Here is a 24195-nt window from a genome sequence, read left to right as displayed (position 1 = left end):
GTGGTGCTGTGGATACTGAGGACTTTGTTTTCTGGGGCTGTTTGTCAGACGACGACTTTACAACACCGCTGCATTTGATCCCCTTATTGAGCTGATATTTAAACCCAGGATCAGAGATCCCATGCAATAAAGTTTCAGTTACAGGATAAGGCTTTATAAACGAATGCGCAAGCAACACAATTTTGTTAACAACAGCGGAGTACGTATAACTATTTACATAAACAGAATATTATTTTTTAAATAGTGATTAAATTTTATTATATAGTTTACACTTACTTTAAAATGACTGAAAATTTATAACTGAATTTTTAAATTCAGTGAGTAAAACAGAGAGTAATAATGTTTTTCTTCAGTTATAGTTTAGATTTATAGTGTTCACACTTTATAATTTGATAGCATGTTCTTAATTTCTACCAAATAATAAGATTTAATTGCAATAGTAAATACCATTAAATAACTGCCAATTTATAATAATGAGGTTTAATGCTGACAAAAAATGTTCAGATTAGCCAGGCTGTTACTGTATGAGTATACTGGTTTATTTAATTGCAGTAAAAGATGCAAAATATAAATAAAAAATAGACTGAAAAAAACAGATTGACAGTATGTACCTGGATAAAATCTCTGATTTAACCAGATGATTTTCTTGTTTTGTTCAAATTCAGATCTGTACTATATAATGAGGTTTGTTCCTTTTTTACATTTCTGAGTAGTGTTTTCAACTACTACTGTCCATTTCTGACTTCAAGTCATGAAGAAATAGTTGTCTTACTGACACTTACCAATCACTACAGTTAAAAAAAACCTGTATATTTATTAAAGACTCTTTTCTTTCAACTTGTGGAATCAAAATGCACCTTAAAGAAAATGACCAACTACAGATATTTTGCAAGATAGGTTAAAATGCGCCACACTGTAGTGCTCTAATAAGTCAGGAATACCTTCTAAACATTCCAACTAGTGCTCCAAACTTAAAAGTTAAGCTTGAAGATTTTTATGATGACCCTTGCCCTCAAATAGTTTACATTAAAAATGCCAATATATTAAGATGGGTTTGATCCAAACGGTGAAATAAAGGTTTGACCCATATTCACTAAGCAAACAGCAATGGCCACTTAGAACACATTGGCTCTCACCCGAGCCATTCAGAAGTAATCCTTTTTTGAAAATAGGGTCTTTATCACAAAGTAAGTAATATGGGAAGTACACCCTTGCTCTAGGTAATCTAGGTACACTTTGGACACTTTATCACAAATCCACCAACTGCAAATCAAATTATAAAAAAACCAAACCAATGACAACCTTACCATGAAGACAAACACAATGTACTATGAAAAAGATCATAATTTGGTACATTATGGATGAAGCTTGGAAGTAAAATTTGTACCTTGCAGCATGGCCACTGTTTCTGTCAGGAAGGTATTGTCTATGCAAATGGCCAAAACTTCTAATACAGCTTAATGGCTGAAAATTTTCAATGCACAGAATTCAGAAAAATCAAAATTGTGCTTCACAAAAAAATACCTCTAATGCTTATATATGCCAGAGATATCAAGAAATCAATTCATCAGCGTAACTGTGATAGAAATGTAGACATACATTATTTTGATTACCTAATCGCTCACAGCAACTGTAAATCTAGATGGATTGGTTTGTGCCTTTAAATCTTAAAATCATAATTTATCATGTGTTTGTTTATTGCACTTATTTGGCTTTAAATAAGATATATTTATTCATTTGGAATGATAACCTGAAATTCACAGTAGTTAGGTATGCTTATCTGCTTTGGTTCAGTATCTGAAAACCCATATATAATTGTAGATGGTTTCTAGCATATCAAGTCTTCTACAGAAAGAATACTGACAAGAACACTTTTCTTCAGGCAAGCAGCCACTATCCCATAATTGATTCTTTTTTCTCATTGACAATGTCTGAGATTACATCTGACTTGCTCATGTGATGTGGTATTAGAAACCAACTGTCAGACATCAAAAACATTTCACAACAGGAGCTATTGATAGAGTTATTTCCTGAGTATAGGAAATAAATTATGTCAACTCTACCTCCCAGTGAACTGCCCCATAGGAACTTGCCTGTGTTTTTTCTGTTTCTTTATTGGAGACAGCTGGTTTTAGTTCAAAGACACATCATCTGACATACTGTTTGCTAAATATATCAGACTGGTACTTCCATACTAAGAGGCATTTATAAGCAAGGCCTACAAACCCAAATGTTTTTAGAAGTCTTATTATTCAACTTGTTATTTCAAAATTTATCCTCCTAAGGAGAAAAGTGAATATTTTCAGTTTCTACCTACATGTACATAGATTGCCAGTTTTTGTAGTCCTGGATATTTTGGTATGCCAGTAAATCACCAAGCTAGATTCCTTGTGTAAAGATAACTGAAACTATCCTATTTGGACATTCAATTTTTTGCTGTGTGATGAACTGTCTGCTATACATCTCATTGGAAAGTTATACAGAAAAATTCCACAGCGAATTGAGTTTCAGAAGCAACACTTTTTGCTTCTCTGTCTCAACCTATGCATTCCCCAAACAGTCCATTTATTCATGTCTGTAATGATTCTCTACTGCCTTTTATTTTACTTGCCTTGCTTCTTGCATTTGTGAAAAATGTGTCTGAAATGCTATAAAAATCCGAATGCTCTACCTAGCACACACATAAATGGAATATTTTAGGAATATTTTACATTCCATTTGCAGTTTATACTGCAAATAGAAAACCTGCTCTTCGGTTTCCAAGGGAGCTCAACTGAGACAAAGATACACAGAGATCAAACTTTTCAGACGTAGTATTATTAAATATTTTCTATTTAAACACTGTAAAGTCCATTTGGAATGTTACTATTCTTCTGTATGATTTTTTATTAAAGAATTATGGAAGAAATTCTAGTACTATTTATAAATGTTGCCCAAAACGTATGTAAATACCATTTGACCTACTAAAGGTCAACATAACTCTCTAGCCTACTAAGCCATCCTTTTTTTACGCACATGTGTGTTATTTTGATACTTTTTACTCTCAATCCAGACATAAATAATTTCTTAGGAATCTGAACAGAACCTTTGTAGTATAACTTAATAGTCTTTGGTGCACCTATCGATAACTTTAGCTTCTGAACAGCAGAATTTGTGATTGGGAGTTACCTGACTATTTGCAGATTTTCTGTGAAAACAATAACCAACTGAACCTGTCATTAAAAGTTGTTGAATCACTTTGAGAAATAAGATTTAAATATTCAGCTGAAACTTAAATGTAATGGTCAGTAGGTGGATGCAACTATAATGTTACCTTTTCTGACATCAACAGAATACCACCCCAGGACAACAGTCGTAAGTGACAATAAGTAATATTAAAAGTTAATGGAAAGAGACAGATGCATCCAAACACAAATTTGACTACTTATGCCTCACAGATGACACTGCTAATTATAAATATTAGAGCAGCTAGCTCTACATGGACACTGCAGAGGGAAGAAGCTACTGCTAATTTTTATATTACTATTACTTTGAAGCAAACAGATCAAAAGAAGGTTTTCTGGCCGATGAATACCATATATAACAAACATATTTTTTTTTTTACTACCGAAGAGAAATGTTGCAATCTGGGAATATTGCTTTCAACTTTTGCTAAACTTTTGAAATTCACGGCCAGGCAAGCGTACCCCATTACATATGAGAAGAAATTATTTTATTCCACTTTGGTTGCCTAAATTTGAAAGACAAGCTAGTGGCATCAACAAAAAAACCATTAGGGCCAATTGCTAGTACCCAGGCAAAGTAAGAAACAGCAAGGTGCTAACAAACTGTAATAACAGTCCTCCCTCTGTTTTCTCATTCCACGCATTTCCACTGGGATTTTAAAGAAGCTAATTTTTCTGGTACTTACCAACATGACACTACGGAAACATGTTCACTCCATAGTTTTCTTATGTTCAGTTTCATTCCACTCTATTAACGTACTTTGAAGGCTATCTCAGGTTTGTTTCCGGCCTGTTTCCCCAACTGAGAAGGAACATTCATCTGTAACTAACTCTCCTAAAGGGCATTATTTTGTTCTACAGCAGAAATAGGGCTAGGCATCACAAACAAAACAAAATCCAAACAAAACCAAGTACATGCACACCACATCCCCCCCCCAGCTCTACTATCCTGATCCTTGCCCACCTGGAAACCTACTGCCCAACCATCACTTTTATGACAGTAGCTCAGTTTTTTATGGAATCACTTCACCAGTTGCACCTGGGCAGCATGGCTATGCAGGGCTGCCTCCCTCAGGGTCCCTTCCGTCTCCTTACAACCTCAGGCATGCAGGGAAGTTTTAATGATGTCTAATTATGTTTAACAGCTTGCAGCGGTGTGTAGCTTAGTGCTCCAGTCCACATAGCTACACATTATTTCTACTAGTACATTTATACTTTTTCTCTTTTAGACTCTCGCTGCTCGCATCCTTCCCTATTACTATAAATACTCACTTTTTCTATTATGTTATACCCTTATAAGCATTCTAGACTTTAAATCATTTTTTTCAGCCTCGCACTGTTTCCTCTAACTTTTAATTCAGATAGCTGGGGGTGTGTGGAGTTTAGCCTAGGAACATTATGTTAGTGTTCGCACATCTCTGAAGTCACCAGATAAACCATTCTTTCAGAGTTGTATTTCTTTCCTGTTATTAGCATCCGTAACTCATTTTCTCACTTCCTACTTTACACTTTCTATGATCGTTTCTCATCGCATGGAAAACAGCCTTTAAAACCTTACCAGTGCTCAGAGCAGGCTTGTGCTTTTTGTTAAGCTATGTTTCTCGCTTTGAAAACCAAAGCGACTCCTGTTTCTATGGGCACACTGTAACTGATCTGGCTCTAAAAAGAATTAAAAAAACCACCCCAAAATCCCACACATCTCCCGCTGCGTGTCCGGTTGTTTCTGCTATCAGAAGGTTTCGCGCTTTTGCCTGTGCCCTGAACCCGTTAGTGAGGGGGCAGCGGCCCTGAGAGGAGCGGGGGGGAGGCGGCGGCCCCGCGGTGCCCACAGCTCCCTCGCAGCCGTCGCCCACACGGTGGAGCTGGACGCGCGCAGTAACCGCCCCGTCCCCTTTGCTTACTAAAGCAAGATACGACATGAAGGCTGTTAGAACGACATTAAATGGGAAATGCCACTGCACAGGTCAAACGCGATTGTCTCTTAATCCTGCACGAATTACATAAAATACAAGCTCCTGATGCGGCACGTTAACGTCAGTATATTTCTCTGTTTTAAAACGGAGCCTCTTGAGACATCAAACATTTGGCAACCCGTCAGCTGCAGATAACTTGAAGACACTTCCTGTTTATGGGTAATAACTGTACTCTGGACTAAATTAAATCTCTAGCCGAGGAAGCAATGCATATTAACCTGCAATATGATTTTTTTTTCCTAGCAGTAACAGAAACGCTTACGCAATTTTACGCTCGAATGTAAAATAACTCACTGTTTTTGAGCTACCTGGCGATTAAAACCATGTCTTTGGGGTTTTCTCTAGCAGGGAGGAAGACGAAAGCAGCAGCTCAGCGGGACGGTGCGCTGGGTGCTCGGGCGCGGGGTGACGTGACAGGTGCCATCTTCCCGGCGGCGCGTGGCCCGTGGCGCCCGCCAGCCCCGCCGCAGCGCGGGGCCCGGTGACGGCGGCAGGACGGCGCAGCCGCCATTTTGCTCTGATAATCCCTGGTAATCAGATCTGCCTGTGGCTTGTGAAATCCAGGCTGGTGCCAGCGCCCTGGCTTCCCTGCTTCGTTTACTAACTGCTACGTTATTTTTCATCTGTTTATTTTACAGCAAATGCTTTGGTGCTTAATTAACACAGCCAGCTGGGATATTTAGCATATTTAGCATATCGGCCAAGTTGTTTATGTAAATTTAGAAAGATGAGGAAATCCAATGTTCCCTACACCCAACCCCTTGCTCCGTGGTCATCAATGCAGTTTTGAATTCATGCATCGTTTAGAATTCCTCTTAAACCTAACAAAGGGTTTTGATTACCTTATTCTCCTTTGAAGCTTTTCTCAAGTGAAGAAAGCAAGCATTTATGGAGATAACCTAGCTCTGTGCATAGCAACTTCCCACCAAAAAGGAGAGATGAAATATTTCCTTGAAAATATCTGAACTGTACTGAAGTACAGTCACATTTATTTTCCTTATCTGATTATATTATCTTTTTTAAGTATATATTGAAACTCATACATTATCGTGAGGATGTTAAACAGTATAGTCTTATTCTTTCATTTTGGTTTCTTCCGATTATTTACTACCTCAGGAAACTAGTGCAACAATACTACTAGTGCTTTATAAGCACTAACAAATGCTTACCGAGATAAAGAAGGAAGTAGCTTGATTTTCATTTAGCCAGAAGCTCCAATATATTTGGTACAGTCTTCCTATATAGTCTCTCTGCCTTTCACTTTAAATAGTCAGCAGAACCTGTTTTCCAAGTACTTGGAATCATGAAGCTTAGAGAAAAACTGGTCTTTGAGACAGGTGAAAAACATTGTTAGAAAAATGGACAATTTGCTTTTGTCTTAAGACTTGCTTGAATATTAATTTTGCCCAAGGCTAACCTATGTTTATTTTTTACAAGCTATTGTGTATGAGGTTTTACTGGACAGTTACTCTGTTTCCAAATCTTTATCCTATGTTAGAAGCACTGAACAGGAGGAACTGATTCATTTTAGACAAAAAAAGAATCCAGAAGTGTGAAGTATTTCATCATTGTCACCCTTGATGGGCCTGGAAGTTAGAGATTTGCTAGAGCCCCTTCATGATAAATGCTGCTTATCATCATCTGAGGAAACAATTTAATATCAACATAAGATAGACAATCTATTGTAAGGAGGGGAGGTCTTTTTTTCCCAGCATTTTGTCTTGGAACTATCATATGCCTTCCTGGTTGTTTAAAACATAGGGAAAGAAATTTGTTCTTGTGAGGAAATTGTCATAATTTCAGTAACTGATCTGTATATCCCTCTTTCACTAATTTACACAATCCACATTAAAAGATTATCTTAGAAATACTGAACGTCTCTGTGGAGAGCTTAATTACTGCTTCAGGATCACTGAAATTCTTATAAATAGTATCTTTTTAGCTTAGGACTCTGCTACCAAAAAATGGTTTCTTTCATCTCATGACAAACTGTTCTTATCAGTAGTTGTTTACCATCAGGTATGGGAGGTGGAACAAATAGTTGAACACCACGGCAGTATTGATTGCAAAAGTAAAGTGTGTCCCAAAGCTTTCACAACCTTCTTTTTTATTCCAACCTATGTAACCAAAAAGCAAAGTTTCACACTCAGGTGTAGGTTACTTTTCATCTTGGACTTTGTCTATTGCTTCTTTACTATTGTTTCTTTGTTATTGTTTTAGGTGCGTATATACATATTAATATGTATTAATGAAGATTTCTGACACAAGTGCCCTAAGAAGTATTTGTGACAAATGTGTTGTCAGTAACAATACAATACTATGGATTAAATTAAGCCTGTTATAATCCTTTAAAAGAAATGCATTATTGAACAACAATAAATATAAGCATCTTTTTAGATTACATGAAACAAATTTAAGGAAGATTAGGTTATAAATTCCCCCTAAATCGTAGAGACATTAATTTACTTGTATTTGACCATCTGATGCTCTGGGAGTTTTATATCTATAGACAATATAACAGATTTGGAGAAAACTGACTTGGTTTTGTTTGTTTTGTTTTGGTTTTTTTTTTTTAAATTGATAGGGTGTTTTCTTAAAGCAACTTCAGCTCATCCACTAAAAAAAGAATCACCTTTTCTGTACTGTAATTGAAGGTACTAATTTCCATGTGTGTGTGTGTGTATATATATATAATTTGAGCTATTTGGAATTCACAGTCCTATCCTCTCCTTGTGTATTAAAAATATTCTTCAAAGTCAGAAATCGTTTCTAAGGCCATCTTGGCTGCACACAAGATTTTACATTCTCATAATGTTTCATGTAAAACCAATTGCATGCAAAGAAAATGGAGGAAGCGGTGCTGCAGTCAGACCTATGTGAATGGACTACATTGATACTTGTGAGAAGTTGGACAAGATTTATCTGCATCTGCAGTCCTGATTTCAGGGTGTAAATGACAATACAAATTATCTTTTAAAAATAGCCATCTTGCTAATGTATGTGTACCAATTCCCATTAGATATCACACAAATATTATGTTCTTTTTAAATAGTAGTCCAGGCAGTTTAGCAGTGGATTACTACTTCTGCGGTAAAATTGCAAGGTATAGAGAAAATTGTCAGCAAACTTTTATACATTTTAAAGTAAAACAGTTCCAGGGTTACTGAAGTGGTGGCGTTTGGATGCTTGCTGAAGTCTGATAATCTCACTTCTGCAACTCATGGCACGTGGTTGTCTTTTTCCTTAAGAGTATTTCAGACTGCCTAGGAAAAAAAAATCTTCCAATGTTCCTCTCTAATCAAGCAGTTTCAGTTCTTAAACCACAGCAGGAAACAACATATATAGCATTACCAACTCTTGCAAATTCCTTATGAGTGACAGGATTTTGACCAGGGCTTGACTGGTTTTCTTCTCAGTGCCTAGAGCAGGCCAGCCTATCCATGAGAAAAGTGCTTGGATGGACTGTCATTCTTTGCTCTCACTGCTGAGGTCAAAGCAGCCAGTGATGCTGCTGAGGAGGAAAATAGAGCTCGTATTCACCCCTCAGGCAGAAAAACACTTCACTCAGAAGTGGGGTGCAAGAAGGACCCAGCAGCCCAAAGCGGCTTCACTCCTGTTACATGAGCAAGGGAAAGAGTTCCTTTGTGTAACCCTTCTGCTCTTCTTGAGCATCAAGTGGAGGGAGAGGAAGGGAGAAGGAGCACAGTTATGGAGACCTGCAGCACCTGCCTGCTCCTCCAAGTCTGGTTGAGAGGAGAGGAGCCCGGCAGAACTTATTTCATGCTCAAACTGCATGAGCTGTGCATATGCACCAAAGAAAGTCTTTCTCCAAGGTATGTTGCCTTCTTACAATTTAGGCATGGCCTAATCTGAGTCCCATTGACGGTAAAGAGCACCCATACAAGCAATTTTTAAAGGTATAACTATACCTTTGTCTCTCTACCAGACTAAAAAAAGAAAATGAAGCAACAGCAATAACTAACATAAATCCAAATTCTTCTTTTGCACAACATAAAAGCTTATGTTGTGCTGCTACTAAGAATTAGCTGACTTTACATCTTGCTATCTCTGAACAATCTTAGTATTATTTTCCATTTAAGTATTTCATTTTTTTATGTGCTGCTGACAAGCCACTTTCTGGCCTCCTACACTACTGGGACCTATCACAGTCCTTAGCTAGCATAGATCAATTGCAGTCTTGAAGCTATGTTTACAGGGAGTGACAACAACAGACGTTTTTCTGTTGTTCACTGTTGTAAAATGTAGTAATTTATGTATTTGAATAGCTTTAAACAAAAGTAGCAAATTAAACATTTATTTTTTGTTCATTTTGGACAATTACTATGTGGTATCTTGCCCATTCAGTTATCAGAAAGACAACATAAAAGTAGTCGAGCCCAGCCTCTCATTTTCCAATTTTCAGAGGAAACATCCTTTGAATATCTGAACCAACATCCACAAGAGCAGCACCAAGTCGGTGCTCAGGGGCCACTGTTACTTTCAGTCAGGTGTGCTGGGGGCCAGGACAATGCAGCCAGTCTCGCCCTTCACTACAGCTGATGAGGCAAATCATGCTAGACTGAAAATAGAGCTAAGTCCCTTCCCCTGGAAATACCTGATGTAGTGGGTCTGCTAGATGGCTGGACACAGCCATTTTGAAAGCTAGAATTGGTCTTCAAGCTGTTAACCATCCACCACTGATCTCCAATATTCCTTAAAACATTAAAAAATATTTTTACGTTTTTGCTGTTATATTAGTAAACTTTAGCACACCAAAAGCAACGCACAAGTGATGGCTATTACTCTGAACCATCACTTTAGCATGGCCATTTATTGTGACAACTTATTTGACACAAAATAACTTCAGCTGTATGCTCTTAAATATTCTTTGGCTCCATTTTGTGCTGACCTAAGAGGCCCAGCTCAACTCCTACTCCTCCTCTTCCATCCTGCTGCACATTTCCAACCTCAAAGCTGTAGCAGGGCCTCTGCTTAAACAACGGAGGAAGACTGTAGCAAAAGCTGGTAGCAGGTGGCGTAAGAAGAAAATGTTGATGGCTCCAGCTCTGGTTTGTGCTGCATGCTCTGCCACCAATGTGAATTGCCCTATGCACAAATCCTGGCCTGACAGTAAGCTCAGCTCAAATGGAGAGCAACAAATAATAAAAAGAAAAAAAACTGTTGACTTGCATCTCCCTGATAATTTCCTGAACTCTTACGTGCTCCAAAGCCTTAATAGTATTGTAGCACATGATGGTATATAACAACATTGCTTACGGTTCAGGATCGTGAAAAGATTCATGTGACAGTGTTCAAACTATCTGGAATTAATACTAGATTCTGGTACACTTGACTGTTGAGAGTTATGGAAATGGTTAACATTGTCAGGATAATCTTTATTTGCTACATCTCACTGTTATGTATGAAGCCTTCTCTCTTATTGCACACTCCAAAAAAGTCAGTGGGAATCTTTTCATTGATTTCAAGGGGATTTTAATTAGGCTACTGGTCACATAAATGGCTTCTCAGACTATACCAACTGCATTTAAGTTCAGGATTGTCACATTCCCATTTTTCCTGTCTTTTTAATGATTAGCATTTTAGACATTTCTTAAAGATACATCATCTTGGGAAAACATAATTAACCTGAAAGGTTGTATACACCTTTCATTTTATATAGAAATGAATACTTTAAGAAGAAAAGCCAAAAATAACCTTTACATAAACTTGCTGAAGTCAGTAAACAAATCTGTCAAAACTGATCTTATATATCTGAACTTATTTTAAATCCAGGAATATAAAACAAAATAGTACTATAAAAACACTTGCGCAGAAAGCATGAGTACTGCCTAAATGCTACATCCAAGTCTTATTCTGAAAGTCCGTGAACAACTGCCATTTTGATGACTTCTACAGCTTTTTCTCTGTGCCACACCCCCCGCCCCCCCCCCCCGCCTTTTCCTGTTGTTGACTGTTAGAAGATAACACTTGGTCATATCTCTTTGCCTGGATACTTTGGATAGAATGAGAGTGCTACAAGCAAAACCAGTTTAATTTTTATTTAGTGGCTTTAGTGTGTCACTGTGTAAAACAGTATAATCATGCTTGCTTCTGAATGCAGGTACAAGATTCAAATTCCAAAGACCTGAGCATTTCTGAAAAACACTGTAAACCTTCATTTCCACCCATATTTTGTTATCTTGAAGCAGCACTATAAGTATTCAGAATCTTGGAGAAAGGCTTCAATTTGCAGACCAAGCCCACCATGCCAATTTTGTCCAGTTATTGCAAGTCCAATTTAAAGCGCAATGAAAAAAATCACAAGAGATATTTCTATTGAAAACATGAGGGGTTTAGGTTAAAACCTCCGAGTATTAAGCATCCACAGTGGGCCATGCCCAGAAATCTTTTTATATGGTGATTTTCAAGATGCATGTATTATTGTGAGCACATGGTATGTAAATGCATTGGGCTGCTTAATAAGCATTCACTGACACACATCTGCAGCTTTGCTAATGTACCTTTTATTCGTATGTGGTTGCCAAGGAAACAGGTTATGGCCCAGTATTCTACCTAAAATATACTGAGCAAGTGTTCTATGATAATTTACTTAAAATAGGTACAACTTAGATTTTGTAGCCCATTGCTTCTGTAAGCCCAAGTAACTTGAATTTATCTAATTTTAATGTTTCGCTGATTATTTGAAACCACCGATGCCATCTTAACTGTCTCTGAAAATACATTACCATTTTCTATGTCATACAACATTGTGTATTAAAAATAAACTTAAATACAGAAAACATTTTGAGATATTCTAGGAATTGGAGAGTGGGGGTTGTTTGTTTGGTTTGTTTTAAATTTGGTTCCTTGCCTTATATTCTGCCTGGTAGCCTCAATTACTTATTTCTACTTAGAGATATCACAGCATTAACGACTATGATGCAAACTGTTTCCTGAATAAATTTGTGCAAACAGTGCCACTGATATCAATGAAACTACTCCCTTTCTATAATGCAAATTATACTCTATGATACATAGAACCACATTCAAAATTAATTAATCAGGATTTCACCAATTCTTTCATTTGATACATACATGCCTCAAATCTAAAGTACAGATACCAGACATATTTATTTTAACCAAGATGATTATTGGAAATTCACAGTAAGAAGAAAGGAAACTGCTAATATTTGAAAAAGCCATGCAAAATGTGAAACTCTTATATTGAAATATCCTGATTATTTATCACAATATTATACTTGAATTTACAAAGTGCTCTTTGCTGCTCATGATTCAAGAAGTGTTTTACTATGCCTGATTACGGTCATGTATAAAGGTAGAGATTAGATCAACTATATACAGCTTGACCAAAACAACAATATTAGAAATGGGCATTGGCACTAAGAGAGTTCCTCTACCTTTATTGTATGGCACGGATTTGTAATGAACATTAGTGACTGGGATCCTGAGTTAACATTCTGGCAAGCTCAGGAGCTTTGCTTGCCTGCCAATATGTTTGGTTTGTACAGATCACTGGAGGCTCTAACAACCTGTTTCAAAGATCTATTCTGCCTGATTTTGTTTGCCCAACTTCTATAGCAATAAAAATCCAGCAGGAGCTGGAAAAATCCAACAATATTGACATGAGAATAGAGCAATGCGGTACGATAGCAAGAACAACTCTTAAATGATTAAAAAAAAAAGGTAGAACTATGAAAAAAAAAATAATCGTGTAATGCAGTGGTTTTAAAGTGTTAAATATTTTAGCACTATTTCTATGTGAGTTTTAAAGAGATTTCAGCCTACTGTAATCACCCCATAAACTTACCCACTTAAAATCAGGCTGTTCTTCTGTTAGAGTCTTTTAAAAGTGGTATCAACAGGTATTTTCGGCAAAACCATCTCAGTAATTTTGTGAACTCTGTGGCTACCGTGTATCAGCCTGCAAAGGGGAAAATCCAAATTTAATGACTAAATTATTAGACAAGTACTAATTTCCAGATACATTGTGTAATTCATCAGAATTTTCCCTGGAGTGCTGTAGGACTCCAAATCTACATCTGGGAGGCTTACAACACACCAGCAATAAAACAGTACCGTTAACCAACGTATTGTGAATACTCCTTCTGCCTGCATTGTTTTACTATGGTTTAACCTGTGTAGTGCAAACTGGACATAATGTTTCATAATATGTTCTAGACAGAAGTGTAAGGATGTTTTCATGTTTAAAATAGTTTTTCATTGGGTCACTGGAAAAATTAGACTAAAAACAATCCTTGGTTCTGCTTCCCTTCCCCCATCTCAACTATTTCCAAATTATTCCTCACACATTTACCGAATAAGACATCAAATAATGGAGGCTTCACAGCTTCCTCAGTTAGTCTGGTCCTGAGTTTCACGAGGTGAAGTCAGTGGAAAACAAGTGTATTTTAAGATTAGCTTCACAGTTTGCCAGTTTAGAAAACAAATCATGGTACAGGGAGAAACAATCATCGTTGCTAGTCAACTCCCTTGTCTCCATTTAAACTGCTGAAACTAATTACAAGTTATCCTTTATCTTAAAAGCCTCTATGTTTGGGGGGTTTTGGTTTTTTCTGCAGTCTTTCAAAAGGCCTTTTCTTTCTCCTCTTTCCATTCTACCACTTCTCTTTTGGTCTCTTGTCACAGATATCATCACAATATCTGTGATAATGACATTTCTAGGCAACTCTTTTCTCTGGAATGCACTTCCTGTATGTCTCTGCTTAAATGATTATTCATCGTTGTCAAACATCCTGATTTCATGTTATTATATATCAAACATCCTAATAAGGTTATCATGTAACAGTGTAAAAATTATTCAGAACAGGGCTTTGTTTCAAAGATACTAAACAAAATGAAATTGTTCCATAGAGCAACTGCAAAATCTTACAAATAGGGCCTTATGACTCAGCTGGTAGGCATTTATATAGCAGCAATTAAGAATACATAGATCCATCTTCCATTTACAAATATACCATATACTTTTATAAACAACATTATACAGGATCCATTACTTGGACTTTAAAAGGTAAGAAGGTGAGCTAATTTCTTTTGTTGGTTTAGCTGAGTACATTTTTAGTATATCTTGATTTGAATAAGTATTCCATAGCTCACATCTGTCTGTAACAAAGGCCAGAATGAAAGAAAATTGCATTAAGCTATTATTACTTCAATTACCAATAAGTCATATTCACAAATGACTGTGAAATATTACAGTGAATGGGAAGCTTAAACATCACATTTGGAGGAATCCAGCAGTAAGAGATCATATCAAAGCTTAAGAATTCCCAAATTTGGTAATACGAGAATTCAAATGTAATATTACACATAATAAAGCCCTTTTAAAACATCATAAAGCAATTCACATGATAAAGTACAAGGGATGCTAGATGCCCCAAAAGGGCTAATTGGTACCTGTTCATTACTACCAGAATCTAATAGTCTGACAAATATTATCTGAACAGAGAGAGTTTCACACTGAGACACCTGCAGTTTGAAATCAAAATGAAGTTTAGAGGCAGGATAACCTTAATCAGAAGGGTCATTGAAAAACAAATAGGATAGTGTCTGAGTGAATGATTTTTAGTTTGATTCCATTTTTACTCATGCTTTGCATAGATTTTCTGTTAGGCAGAAATGGAATTTGCATGGATAGAAGAACACATTTCAATTATAAAAGGAGGACTCGGTATCAACAATTAGACTTCTATGATAAAACTGGAAAAAACCCCCAAAACCACCCCAAGCCCCCCCAGCAATAACATTTGCAGGCTGTGCTGGAGGTGTGAAAAACCGCACCTGCTCCTGCGTGCCCCGCTTAGCCCCCTCAGCCAAAGAGAATAAAATGGATGAAGTTTACACAAGATTTCTTATGGCTATAACATTCTGACACTCTGCATTAGCTAGATGTAACTACATACAGCAACCCACGTATAACAGTCAAACTGGAAACAGCTTGCTAATTACTAGACTCCTCCTTAATAAATACATCAGTTTCTTTAGCTGGAAGAAATTACCGTTCACAGGCTGCCAATGAGTTTTTCCAGACTCATGAAAGCACTTGAGTTCAGTCATATTAATTACAAGAGGACTTGCACCCCCTAACAAAAGAGCAAATTTGCAAATGGATTTAAAACAACCATAGCGAAGCATGCTCATGTAACGGAGCTACACTTTTTAAAAATGCCTTGAGTGGGTATGTTTGAACACAAATACATAATAAAGACAGTTTATTGCTAAGTGCCCCATCTTTTCTAAAGATAAATATCAGCAGCAATAAATAGATTGCTTCTATTTAGCGTTTGCTCAGCAACTTCCTTTAAAAATAACCACACAAGAAATAAACAAAGAAATGCAATTTTGATAACCACATGTAATGGCGCACTCCATATTAACATTTCAGACAGGAAAATAATCAGCAGAAGCAAGCTACTGGAGATAAAACAATTTACAAAAAAATGCAAACTTTGATATGTCACTTGAGAGATGCTGTTTATTAGGTTTTCAGTTCTGCTTCTTTAGGTGGAACAGGGGAATATCGCGCTGCTTCAAACTAATCTCATAATTATGAATCAAATGGTTTTATTATCATTCTTAAGCATTGGCCTATCAAGACAGATGACAAGTCATATTCCTGAACAGTTATACTCTGTTTATTTGGAACGCACTGAAGTGATATATTTAGAAATAAATGAGAATTAGTTTGATATTACTGACATTGTCAGGGCTATTACTGATAATTGGCTGTGCTTCTAAATACCTCCTCTGCATTCATTTTCAGTATTGGGTCCTCATCCACACAAAATATACTTAGTCATTTTAAAGTCAAGGACATGAAAGGAAAATGGCTACCCTGCTGCAAAAGTCTCATTGCAGTCGTGAGAATTTCTCAAGTGATGTACAAAGGAGATACACTACGTTATAAGCTCAGGGGAGATGTTTAGTAACATCTGATTCTTTATAAGCAATTACCTGTGGCACACATAAGATTTAACTTTACTGATACTGCTAAAAACACTAGCTAAAAATAGAACTAAGGAATTATAATACTTAAATTTTGCAAAATCTATAAGGTCTGCAAATTACCGCAGACCACAAGTGAGCTTGTTCTATAAAGGCTTGTTTAAGCTCCAACAGAAGTTGTTTTCTCCATTATGCTTAAACACAGTTCTTTACCTGAACTTCAGAATGGGTCCACTATTTAAAGAAAGGTTTATTAGCATTACTGTGGCTGAATTCAGCAAAGGTGAAAGAAGGTTTAAACATACTTCTGATTCTCTACGTTTCTTAGCTGCTAAATATTTTAGTGATACTTTTATACTTGTGATAATGAAACTATCACTCCGTATATACACACAGCATAAATCTTGACCTACATGCAAGACTAGGCTAAATTAAAAAAAAACCAACAAAAAAAACCCCCGAGGTACATTTCTGGAAATAAACAGTCAATGCAAAACAGGAATAAAACAGGTTTTTGTTGTGTACAGCTTTATAAACATGGCATCGTTTAAGAAATGATAGCCGCATGGAAACATAAAATGAGATCAGATTCTCATTTAGAACCGAAAGGAAACAACTGTAAAATTTCCATTTGCATTGTGATATTGCTATTAAAGAGAATAACATCTTTCTACATCTCGACTATTGCACCTTTTAAAAGGATTTGGTTGCCAAGGAAACTGGTTCTGGCCCAGTATTAATCTGAAACAAATATATTACAAAAGTTGGTGTAAGTAATACAATGCTCATAATTCTTTTTATCCTTAATGCTCAAATTCAGGTTTTTGTACCTAAGGCTGTTAAGTTTTTATTTCATAACCTTTTTTGTGTGAAGTAACACACACTTCAGTGAACTGATACTCAGTTTAAGCTGACAGGGCCATCTATATCAATCTCTCTCTTTAAAGTCCTTCTACCTTAAAATAAAAAGAAATACTGCAGGTTTATGTTTGTAGCTAATACTGAAAATATAAGCAGTAAAGCATATTAATCTTTATTTAAGATTTCGCACAAAACACAAAACCGCTTACGACAGAATTTAAATATTTTTTATTTTTCTTATCTACCTCAGTTTTTATTTTTGCATTTTAACTGCAAGCTTAGTAATGCTTATAGTCAGCTTTAAAATGTAATTGAATCAATAGGGTTTTCAAAAATTCTTTTGTTGCATAAGCGTTGCCACGCCCTTAGTACATATGATTATTTTAACAGACATGATTGCTCTAGTTTCACAATAGATTTTTTTAAAAACAGATAAGAACAATTGTCATGCCAATATGTGAAGCCAACAATTTAATATTAGGTTGTTTTAATTAACAGTTTAATATCTTTTTTAACTGAAAGCTACATTCCAAAGCCCATTTCATGTTCTTGCAACACTGACCAAGAAATCAGTAAAACATGCAAATCTCAACCTACCTGCGTGTACCACTTAGTGCAGTGTTAGCATGGCAATGCACCCAGCCATTTTTATGTAAAGCGATGGAGAGAAGTTCTGTTCTTGGTCGTCTTGATAATTTTTTAGAAGCAGTTGCAAAAATCAGATGGGAAGCAGCTTGAATAGACCGTGATCAGGAGAAACGAGTTTATCAATAGGGAAAGCAGGAGTGGGGAAAAAAAAAATGTCCTCATCCAAGGTTTTCCGAAACTGCAACACCAGGTTGGGTTTTTTTTTTTCTCCTCCTCAGAGGGCTCAAAGCTTGAAGCTGACCACTGCAAAGGCCACTTGTCACATTTACTGAAAATCAGCCTATTGATATCACAGCTGAAAATATAAACTCGACAACCAAAGCCCATTGCACAACGTGGACTGCGTAAGAGTTAAAAATAGATTCGACGTGCCTCCTACCTGCATAATAAATATGTAAGTTTCAAGTGCTTTAATTCGATATTCACATTAATTAACAATACAATATACATTATTTAAACTACAGTAAACGCAAGAAGAAAAAGGGTGACACCATCTGGAAGCACAGTTTGCTTTTTTTTTTCCTCCTTTCCAAGGGCTAATAATGTAGTTTGAATGTGATGACAAGCTAACAACTCACCACATTGCAAATGAAAAAAAGAATTCTTAAGGTGATACTCAAACATCTAAGCCTGTAATGAAGCACAAACCAGTCTTCACTACTGCATGACATGGCACACAGACCATTTACATACTCACATTTGAGATACTAGGCACAGTATAATGAATTCAATACACAGCATGCACACAGCACAAGCAACGTTAATCCTGCCTGCCATTTTAGGCTTGCAGGAGTAAGATACATACTGCAGCACAGCTCTGGTAAGGGAGGAGGCAAGGGACAGCTCACCTTAAATGCAGTATCTGATTAATGTTGTAAGTGACATTGCGTATCAGCTACAGAGTCTTGGTTCAACTGGGTGGGAGGGAACAAAGAAAATTGTCATCAACTGGTGATGCAAGATGAGCTCCAGTCACTAACACTGCTAGCAAACTCCAAATTCTACAGTGATACAGTAGTAAGCATTTCAAACTCTTATCAAAATCTGCCTGTGCAATGGCTGAGTCCGCCTGCCGAGGAAAACAAAACAATCTTCTTGCTTATTGGAGAAATGCTGGATTGACTACAGTAACATCCTCTCGATGCAGAAAGATTTCACGTTGCACGTATTAAATCCTGGATGCATTTGCTCTGCTTTCCTAATTTTTAAGTCTCAGAATTAAAAAATAAAATAAAAAGACAACAACAGCAAAAATAGCATAACTAATGCTCAAACAAATAAAACATTTTTTCTTTCCTTTCTGTTTTCTCTCTTTTACAGTCCATCAAAATCCTGAGCAGTATTGACAAACCACACGAGCACAGGGTCTGACTGCATGATCAGCTGTCTGTGTCTACGCTACACCCTGTTAACCACAAGCAGTGTTAGAGCTAAATATATCTGCAATGCAGAAATGGTAGATGCTATGTGGTATACAATTCTAATTAATTATAAAATATTTTTCTATCCTCAGATATAATAAATAAAAGAAAATTTGGTGCTGATCTCTGTCAGGCACGGTATCTATCATACTTACAGAACATAAAAGCTATCATCCTAAGTATACTGACCTAGATAGCACTAAGAAGACTTAAGCAGCGTACAAGCATACTCACTGTCAAAGCAAGGAAAACGAAACAATGATTGTCTAATCAAACTGAAAGCAACAACTCACTACCACAGTATGAATTCCGAAATGCTACGTACTGTATATGCACATCTCATGTTATTGGAAGATGCAAAGCTCTTTTTTTTTCTCTCGGAGGCTTTTCTTAGCTACGGTTGCACAATGACATTCTGACATCATGGAGGTCAATGCAGATACTAAAGTGCTGTCGTCTTTAAGAAAAAAATAATTTTGAAATATTAAACCACAGCTGCAAAAATAATAATAATAATTAAAAATTTCACATCACCTATGTAGTATCTTTCTGTTACCTTCCGAGATTAATAGCGTGCACATTGTTCAGCTGCATACGTTAAATTGGTATCACCCTCTGCAGAGGCTGCAAGAGTAATTGTGGGAATTAGATTTTTATAAGTGTTAAAAAAGGCTTATTTTCTGGAAAATTTCAAGATACAAAAAAATATTTTGCATATATAATGAAAAATATACAGAGAAAGCAGCATTAAAAACTGCTAATCTCAATTTTTTTTTTTGTAAATGCCTAGTAAGCAAAACTGCTTTTATTTTCATTGTCACCGTGTTGCCAAAGGGAGAATGAGAGAACCATACCGCAGTTTACTATCACCTGAATTACCTTCCCAGAAGGCTAAACCATCAGATGAGGTAAAGCAAACTGTAGGATCTACCTGTTTAGAGAGCAGAATCCCACACACACTATTTCAGTGACTTCTCACAGCTTCCTATCTCTCTGCCCGCAACTACCACAAGCTGATACCCAACACATGAACAGAATTGTGAAGATTAATATGCTAGCTCTGAAAATATTTCACTGAAAGATTTCTTTAGGTAAATACTGTTTACCATATGCATAAGTGCATATAAATGGTTTCTGGCCAACTGCTGAAATAAATAGATCCTTGTGAGGCCAGATTTGTACAGAGAAGTGCTATCTTTCATTCGACCTGCCAATACAGCTGAGAAAGCAAGCAGCCAAATTTTCAGCCCCATATTCTTTCTCTATGATTTTTTTTCTTTTCTAAAAGAGCACCTTTTTTAAAAAAGTGAAAACTAATACCAAGTATTGTGTTAAATCAGAAAATGTTGAACAGCAACAATTAGACTGCTGTATGTATGTATTCACTTGTAAAAAATAGACAATCTGATTTTGCTTTTTCCTCCCTCTTCTTTCTTTTTAAATTATTAAATAGCTATCTATTTAATTTGGAGGTTTTTCTTTGGGAAGTTATTTGGCATTTTGTTCTCTTTCATTTTAAAGGCTGGGAATGAGATGATCCTAACAGTCAGTGCTTTAAAATATTCAGAATCCCCTTCCATAAATAGCACATCTGTCACACAGAAAGGAAACCCAGCCAGCAGAAAGGCAGACTAGACCAGCAAAAACAACTGCTATTCCAATGCATGATTACAAAATAAGTTAGGATTTTAGCAAGCCTTTATTTGGATATTTTGTTTGTTCTGAGCTTTTTAAACTAAGAGCTCTCTGACTATATACATGCCACCATATATCAACTTTAAATTAAGAATGTTAAATACAGATTAATTTTTAGGGTTTTTTTTAATGTTCATCTCTAAGTCCAATGTATATTATCAAGCTAGTCATGCCCTGTTTAAAACCATGGCAAAGCTTCTATAGATTTCAAGAAGAGAAGATTTGGGTCTTATATAACAGTCTGTTGGGTTTATGAGAAAGTACGATATTACAGTTTCGGAACCAACTGATAGGTTTGTTTAAAGATAGCGATTTTCAGCAAAAGACAGATTTCTGCGGAGTCTCACAACAAATATATCCGTTCCTGCATTCTTGAGGTTAGCATTCTCATTCTCCCAGAGAAGTACTGTTCTGGGAGAGACACAGCAAGGTATTTAGGGTTGTGTGATTTAGGAAAAATTAAAAGCCTGCTGGCAGTGAATGCAGCAGAAGAATAAACATGTCGTAGTGAACAGAGGAGTGAGCTTGTCCAAATCTTTATGCATACCTCTTGCTTTAACAGGCCATTTTCAGTGCTTAGTAATAATTTTCCAGGCTTAGATTTGCAATGACTTTGCTTCAGACTCAACATAATTTCAGTTCAGAAATCAGATTCTAGGTCTTTCTACAGCTGCATGATACATGGCAAAGTAAATAAATTTTTAAAATTGCACTTGTAGGTTGCACAAAGTAGGCCTAGATTTTCAAGGGAGAGATATATTCACCCTGTATGGTATTTCTCAGTCAGAAACTTGGATTTAAGTTCCAACCTGATTTGTGCCAAGGCACTGCCTCTCCCGATTCTTGACTATAAAATTCCCTGCCTCTGCTGGGTCAGCGCTATGTCCGCCCATGATACGAGCTTGTGTCAGTTCTTTTTTCAATCAGCTTAAAGTGAGGCTATTTCAAGTATCCTTGCTGGATCTCACAGACTGTTTGTGCTGTAACCTTTCCCACCTTCAAGCTTCCTACTTGTAAACATGCTTCCTCTTCTTCTATTTATTACCACTCGAGGGCAACAACATCTAATCTCTCCTCACATACTACAGATTATCAAAATTGGTGAGGAATGAGGAGTCCCAGTGTTGTTACCGCTCAAACGGCAATAAAAACTTTCCAAACAGAAATACAGTTTAGAAAGCCAACATTGGTTTATTCAGCGCTGGGTGCACGGGGGATCTTTCCTCCTAACATGCACACCTAGCCTACAAACATACACATATTCATATTCTCAAAACACACAAAGTTACAATTACATCAGAGAGTTACTTCATTATGATTGGTGTAAAACTTTCTCGCTTTGCTTTTAAAGCTATAAAGAAATTCAGAGAGCATGCCCAGTGAGGGGTGGTCGTACCGTGGAGGCGGGTAGCTTTTAGAATGCAGGTGTGTTTTGGTATTATAATGAGATTACAATGAGCAACGTTCAAAGGACATGATTTTAACAGAAAATGAAATATTACTTGGCTCGTGTACCAACCATGCAGTTTATCAGCTCCATGCTACCACCAGGCTCTCAAGTTCTCATTCCTAAAATGTTTTTCTTATTTCTTATTGGTTACCTGTTCGGTTGGGGCTGTACAGGGGCCATAGCAGCAAGACTGGTTACCAACAACAAATATAATGCAACCATTCAACCATTACCTTACTATTGTTAATAATCTCATCTCCTTGATCCCATCACCCTGGTTATGAAGACTATACGCAACCTATCCTGTCACCATGGCTAAAAAAAAAGTTAAACACATCGGTTACAATTCCCCCCTTTGGAAGTTTTGAAATAATCTTTTCAACATTTCCACTATATAACTATTCTTTAAATTTCATTGTAAATCTTGTTAGCTGGCGTTTCATGTGTTTGTAGTTTTGGCTTTCGTTGGTTCCTCATTGTTGATTTCAAAATCATTACTGAAGCTTTTGACATCTTTTGGGTTATAAGTTTTACCACACTGTTATGCATTTCTCTTAAATCGTAGTTTCAACTTATCTCCTCCCATAGCTTGCACAGTCCATTGATCTTGCGATGGAGCTTTCTTTACACGAGTGTGATGGATCCACGAATCAATTCCGTCCAGTTTGATAGTTGTGTAGGTTGTAAGTAAAATCTGGGAAGGTCCTTTCCACCTCTCCTTCAGTGGCTTATCTGACCACATCTTCAAATAGACCCAGTCTCCTGGTTGGAATGCATGGACAGCGGTGTCAAGGGACAGAGGTGCTCTATCAGCTACAAATCTGTGGAGAGAAGACAACACTCTCCCTAGAGATACTACATATTCTTTTAAATAATGTTTTCCTATTTGTTCGGGATCTGCTCCGGCTCTGGTAGTTTGATATGGTTTCCCATACAATATCTCAAATGGGCTTATTTTTTCAGCACTTTTTGGTTGAATTCTAATTCTTAAGAGAGCGAGAGGCAATGCGTCTGGCCACTTGATCTGGGCTTCCTGACAGATTTTACTCATTTGCCTCTTCAAATTTTGATTCATTCTTTCTACCTTTCCACTGGACTGTGGCCTCCAGGGAGTATGTAAATCCCATTTTATTCCTAATACTTTAGCTAAAATTTTAACTGATTCTGCAACAAAATTAGGTCCCCTATCTGACGATAATCCTAGTGGCACCCCAAATCTTGGTATTATTTCCTTTAATAGCACTTTTGCTACTTCTTTCGCTTGATTGGTATGACATGGATAGGCTTCAGGCCATCCTGAAAATGTATCTACCAATACTAAAAGATACCGATACCCATTTTGCCTTGGGAGTTCTGAGAAGTCAATCTGCCAATAGTCTCCTGGTGAATTTCCTCTTCTGGTTATTCCCTGTAAAAGTCTTTGACAAGTTTGAGGATTATTCTTTAAACACAGTTCACATCTTTGTGCTATACTTTTCACAATTCCCGTCTTTCAAACACTAATTATTTGTAGTTTTAGTGCTTCGGTCAGGGACTCTATTCCCCAATGAGTCTCTGCATGTTTTCTCTCAGCTAACTCCCTCATGAGTTCTTGTGTTACAATTACCTGGTTTGTCAGCGTAACCCACCATCCTTCATAATTTTTCTTGGCTTTTGTCACTCCTGCCAACTTATCTTCAGGGGTATATTTCGGTTCTTTTGTTTCTAAATTCTGTTGCTTCCGTAGTAAGAGTAGCAGTACCTGTTTCCCCGCTGCTTCTTTTGCTGCTTTGTTGGCTCTTCGATTCCCTATTTGAACTGGAGAATGTCCGCATTGATGAGCTTTACGATGCATGATAGATACTTCAGCTGGCAAGTGGTCCGCTTTTAACAAAAGTTCAATGGTGAGCCCATATTTTACTGGCAAGCCCTGCGATGTTAAGAGTCCTCGCTCTTTCCAA

The 24195-nt window shown here is 36.8% G+C and overlaps 1 protein-coding gene and 1 long non-coding RNA gene across 13 annotated transcripts in view; one reads left to right on the top strand and one right to left on the bottom strand.

The window, feature by feature from the left end:
* The window catches only part of ZBTB38 (zinc finger and BTB domain containing 38), a 59967-nt gene that overhangs the window by 6401 nt on the left and 29371 nt on the right, over positions 1–24195 (bottom strand). The window contains exons 1-4 of one of the 11 annotated variants that reach the window (XM_054834735.1): positions 19436–19570; positions 18538–18603; positions 17639–17774; positions 13026–13139 (exon numbers count right to left, since the gene is read on the bottom strand). Coding sequence is in view for 1 of the 11 variants with exons in the window: in XM_054834732.1 (XP_054690707.1) it covers positions 3911–3916 (6 nt within the window). In the remaining 10 variants the exon portion in view is untranslated. Of the gene's footprint in view, positions 1–3910; positions 4028–5491; positions 5633–13025; positions 13140–15234; positions 15319–17638; positions 17978–18537; positions 18604–19435; positions 19571–24195 lie in introns of those variants that run through there. The other 10 variants (XM_054834733.1, XM_054834734.1, XM_054834737.1 and 7 more) reach the window with 10 other exon arrangements.
* Positions 5225–19441, top strand: LOC129209787 (uncharacterized). Of its 2 annotated transcripts, XR_008578207.1 has the most exons (4): positions 5225–5356; positions 5543–5727; positions 17908–18083; positions 19010–19441. It is a non-coding gene; the product is annotated as an uncharacterized LOC129209787 (long non-coding RNA). The 2 variants fall into 2 exon arrangements; XR_008578206.1 differs by lacking the exons at positions 17908–18083; positions 19010–19441 and having other exon boundaries at positions 5543–7960.

The sequence above is a fragment of the Grus americana genome, chromosome 9, assembly GCF_028858705.1.
Source record: "Grus americana isolate bGruAme1 chromosome 9, bGruAme1.mat, whole genome shotgun sequence".
Lineage (NCBI taxonomy): Eukaryota > Metazoa > Chordata > Aves > Gruiformes > Gruidae > Grus > Grus americana.
The sequence above is the reverse complement of the archived record's forward strand: the minus strand, read 5'-3'. Positions and strand labels throughout refer to the sequence as shown.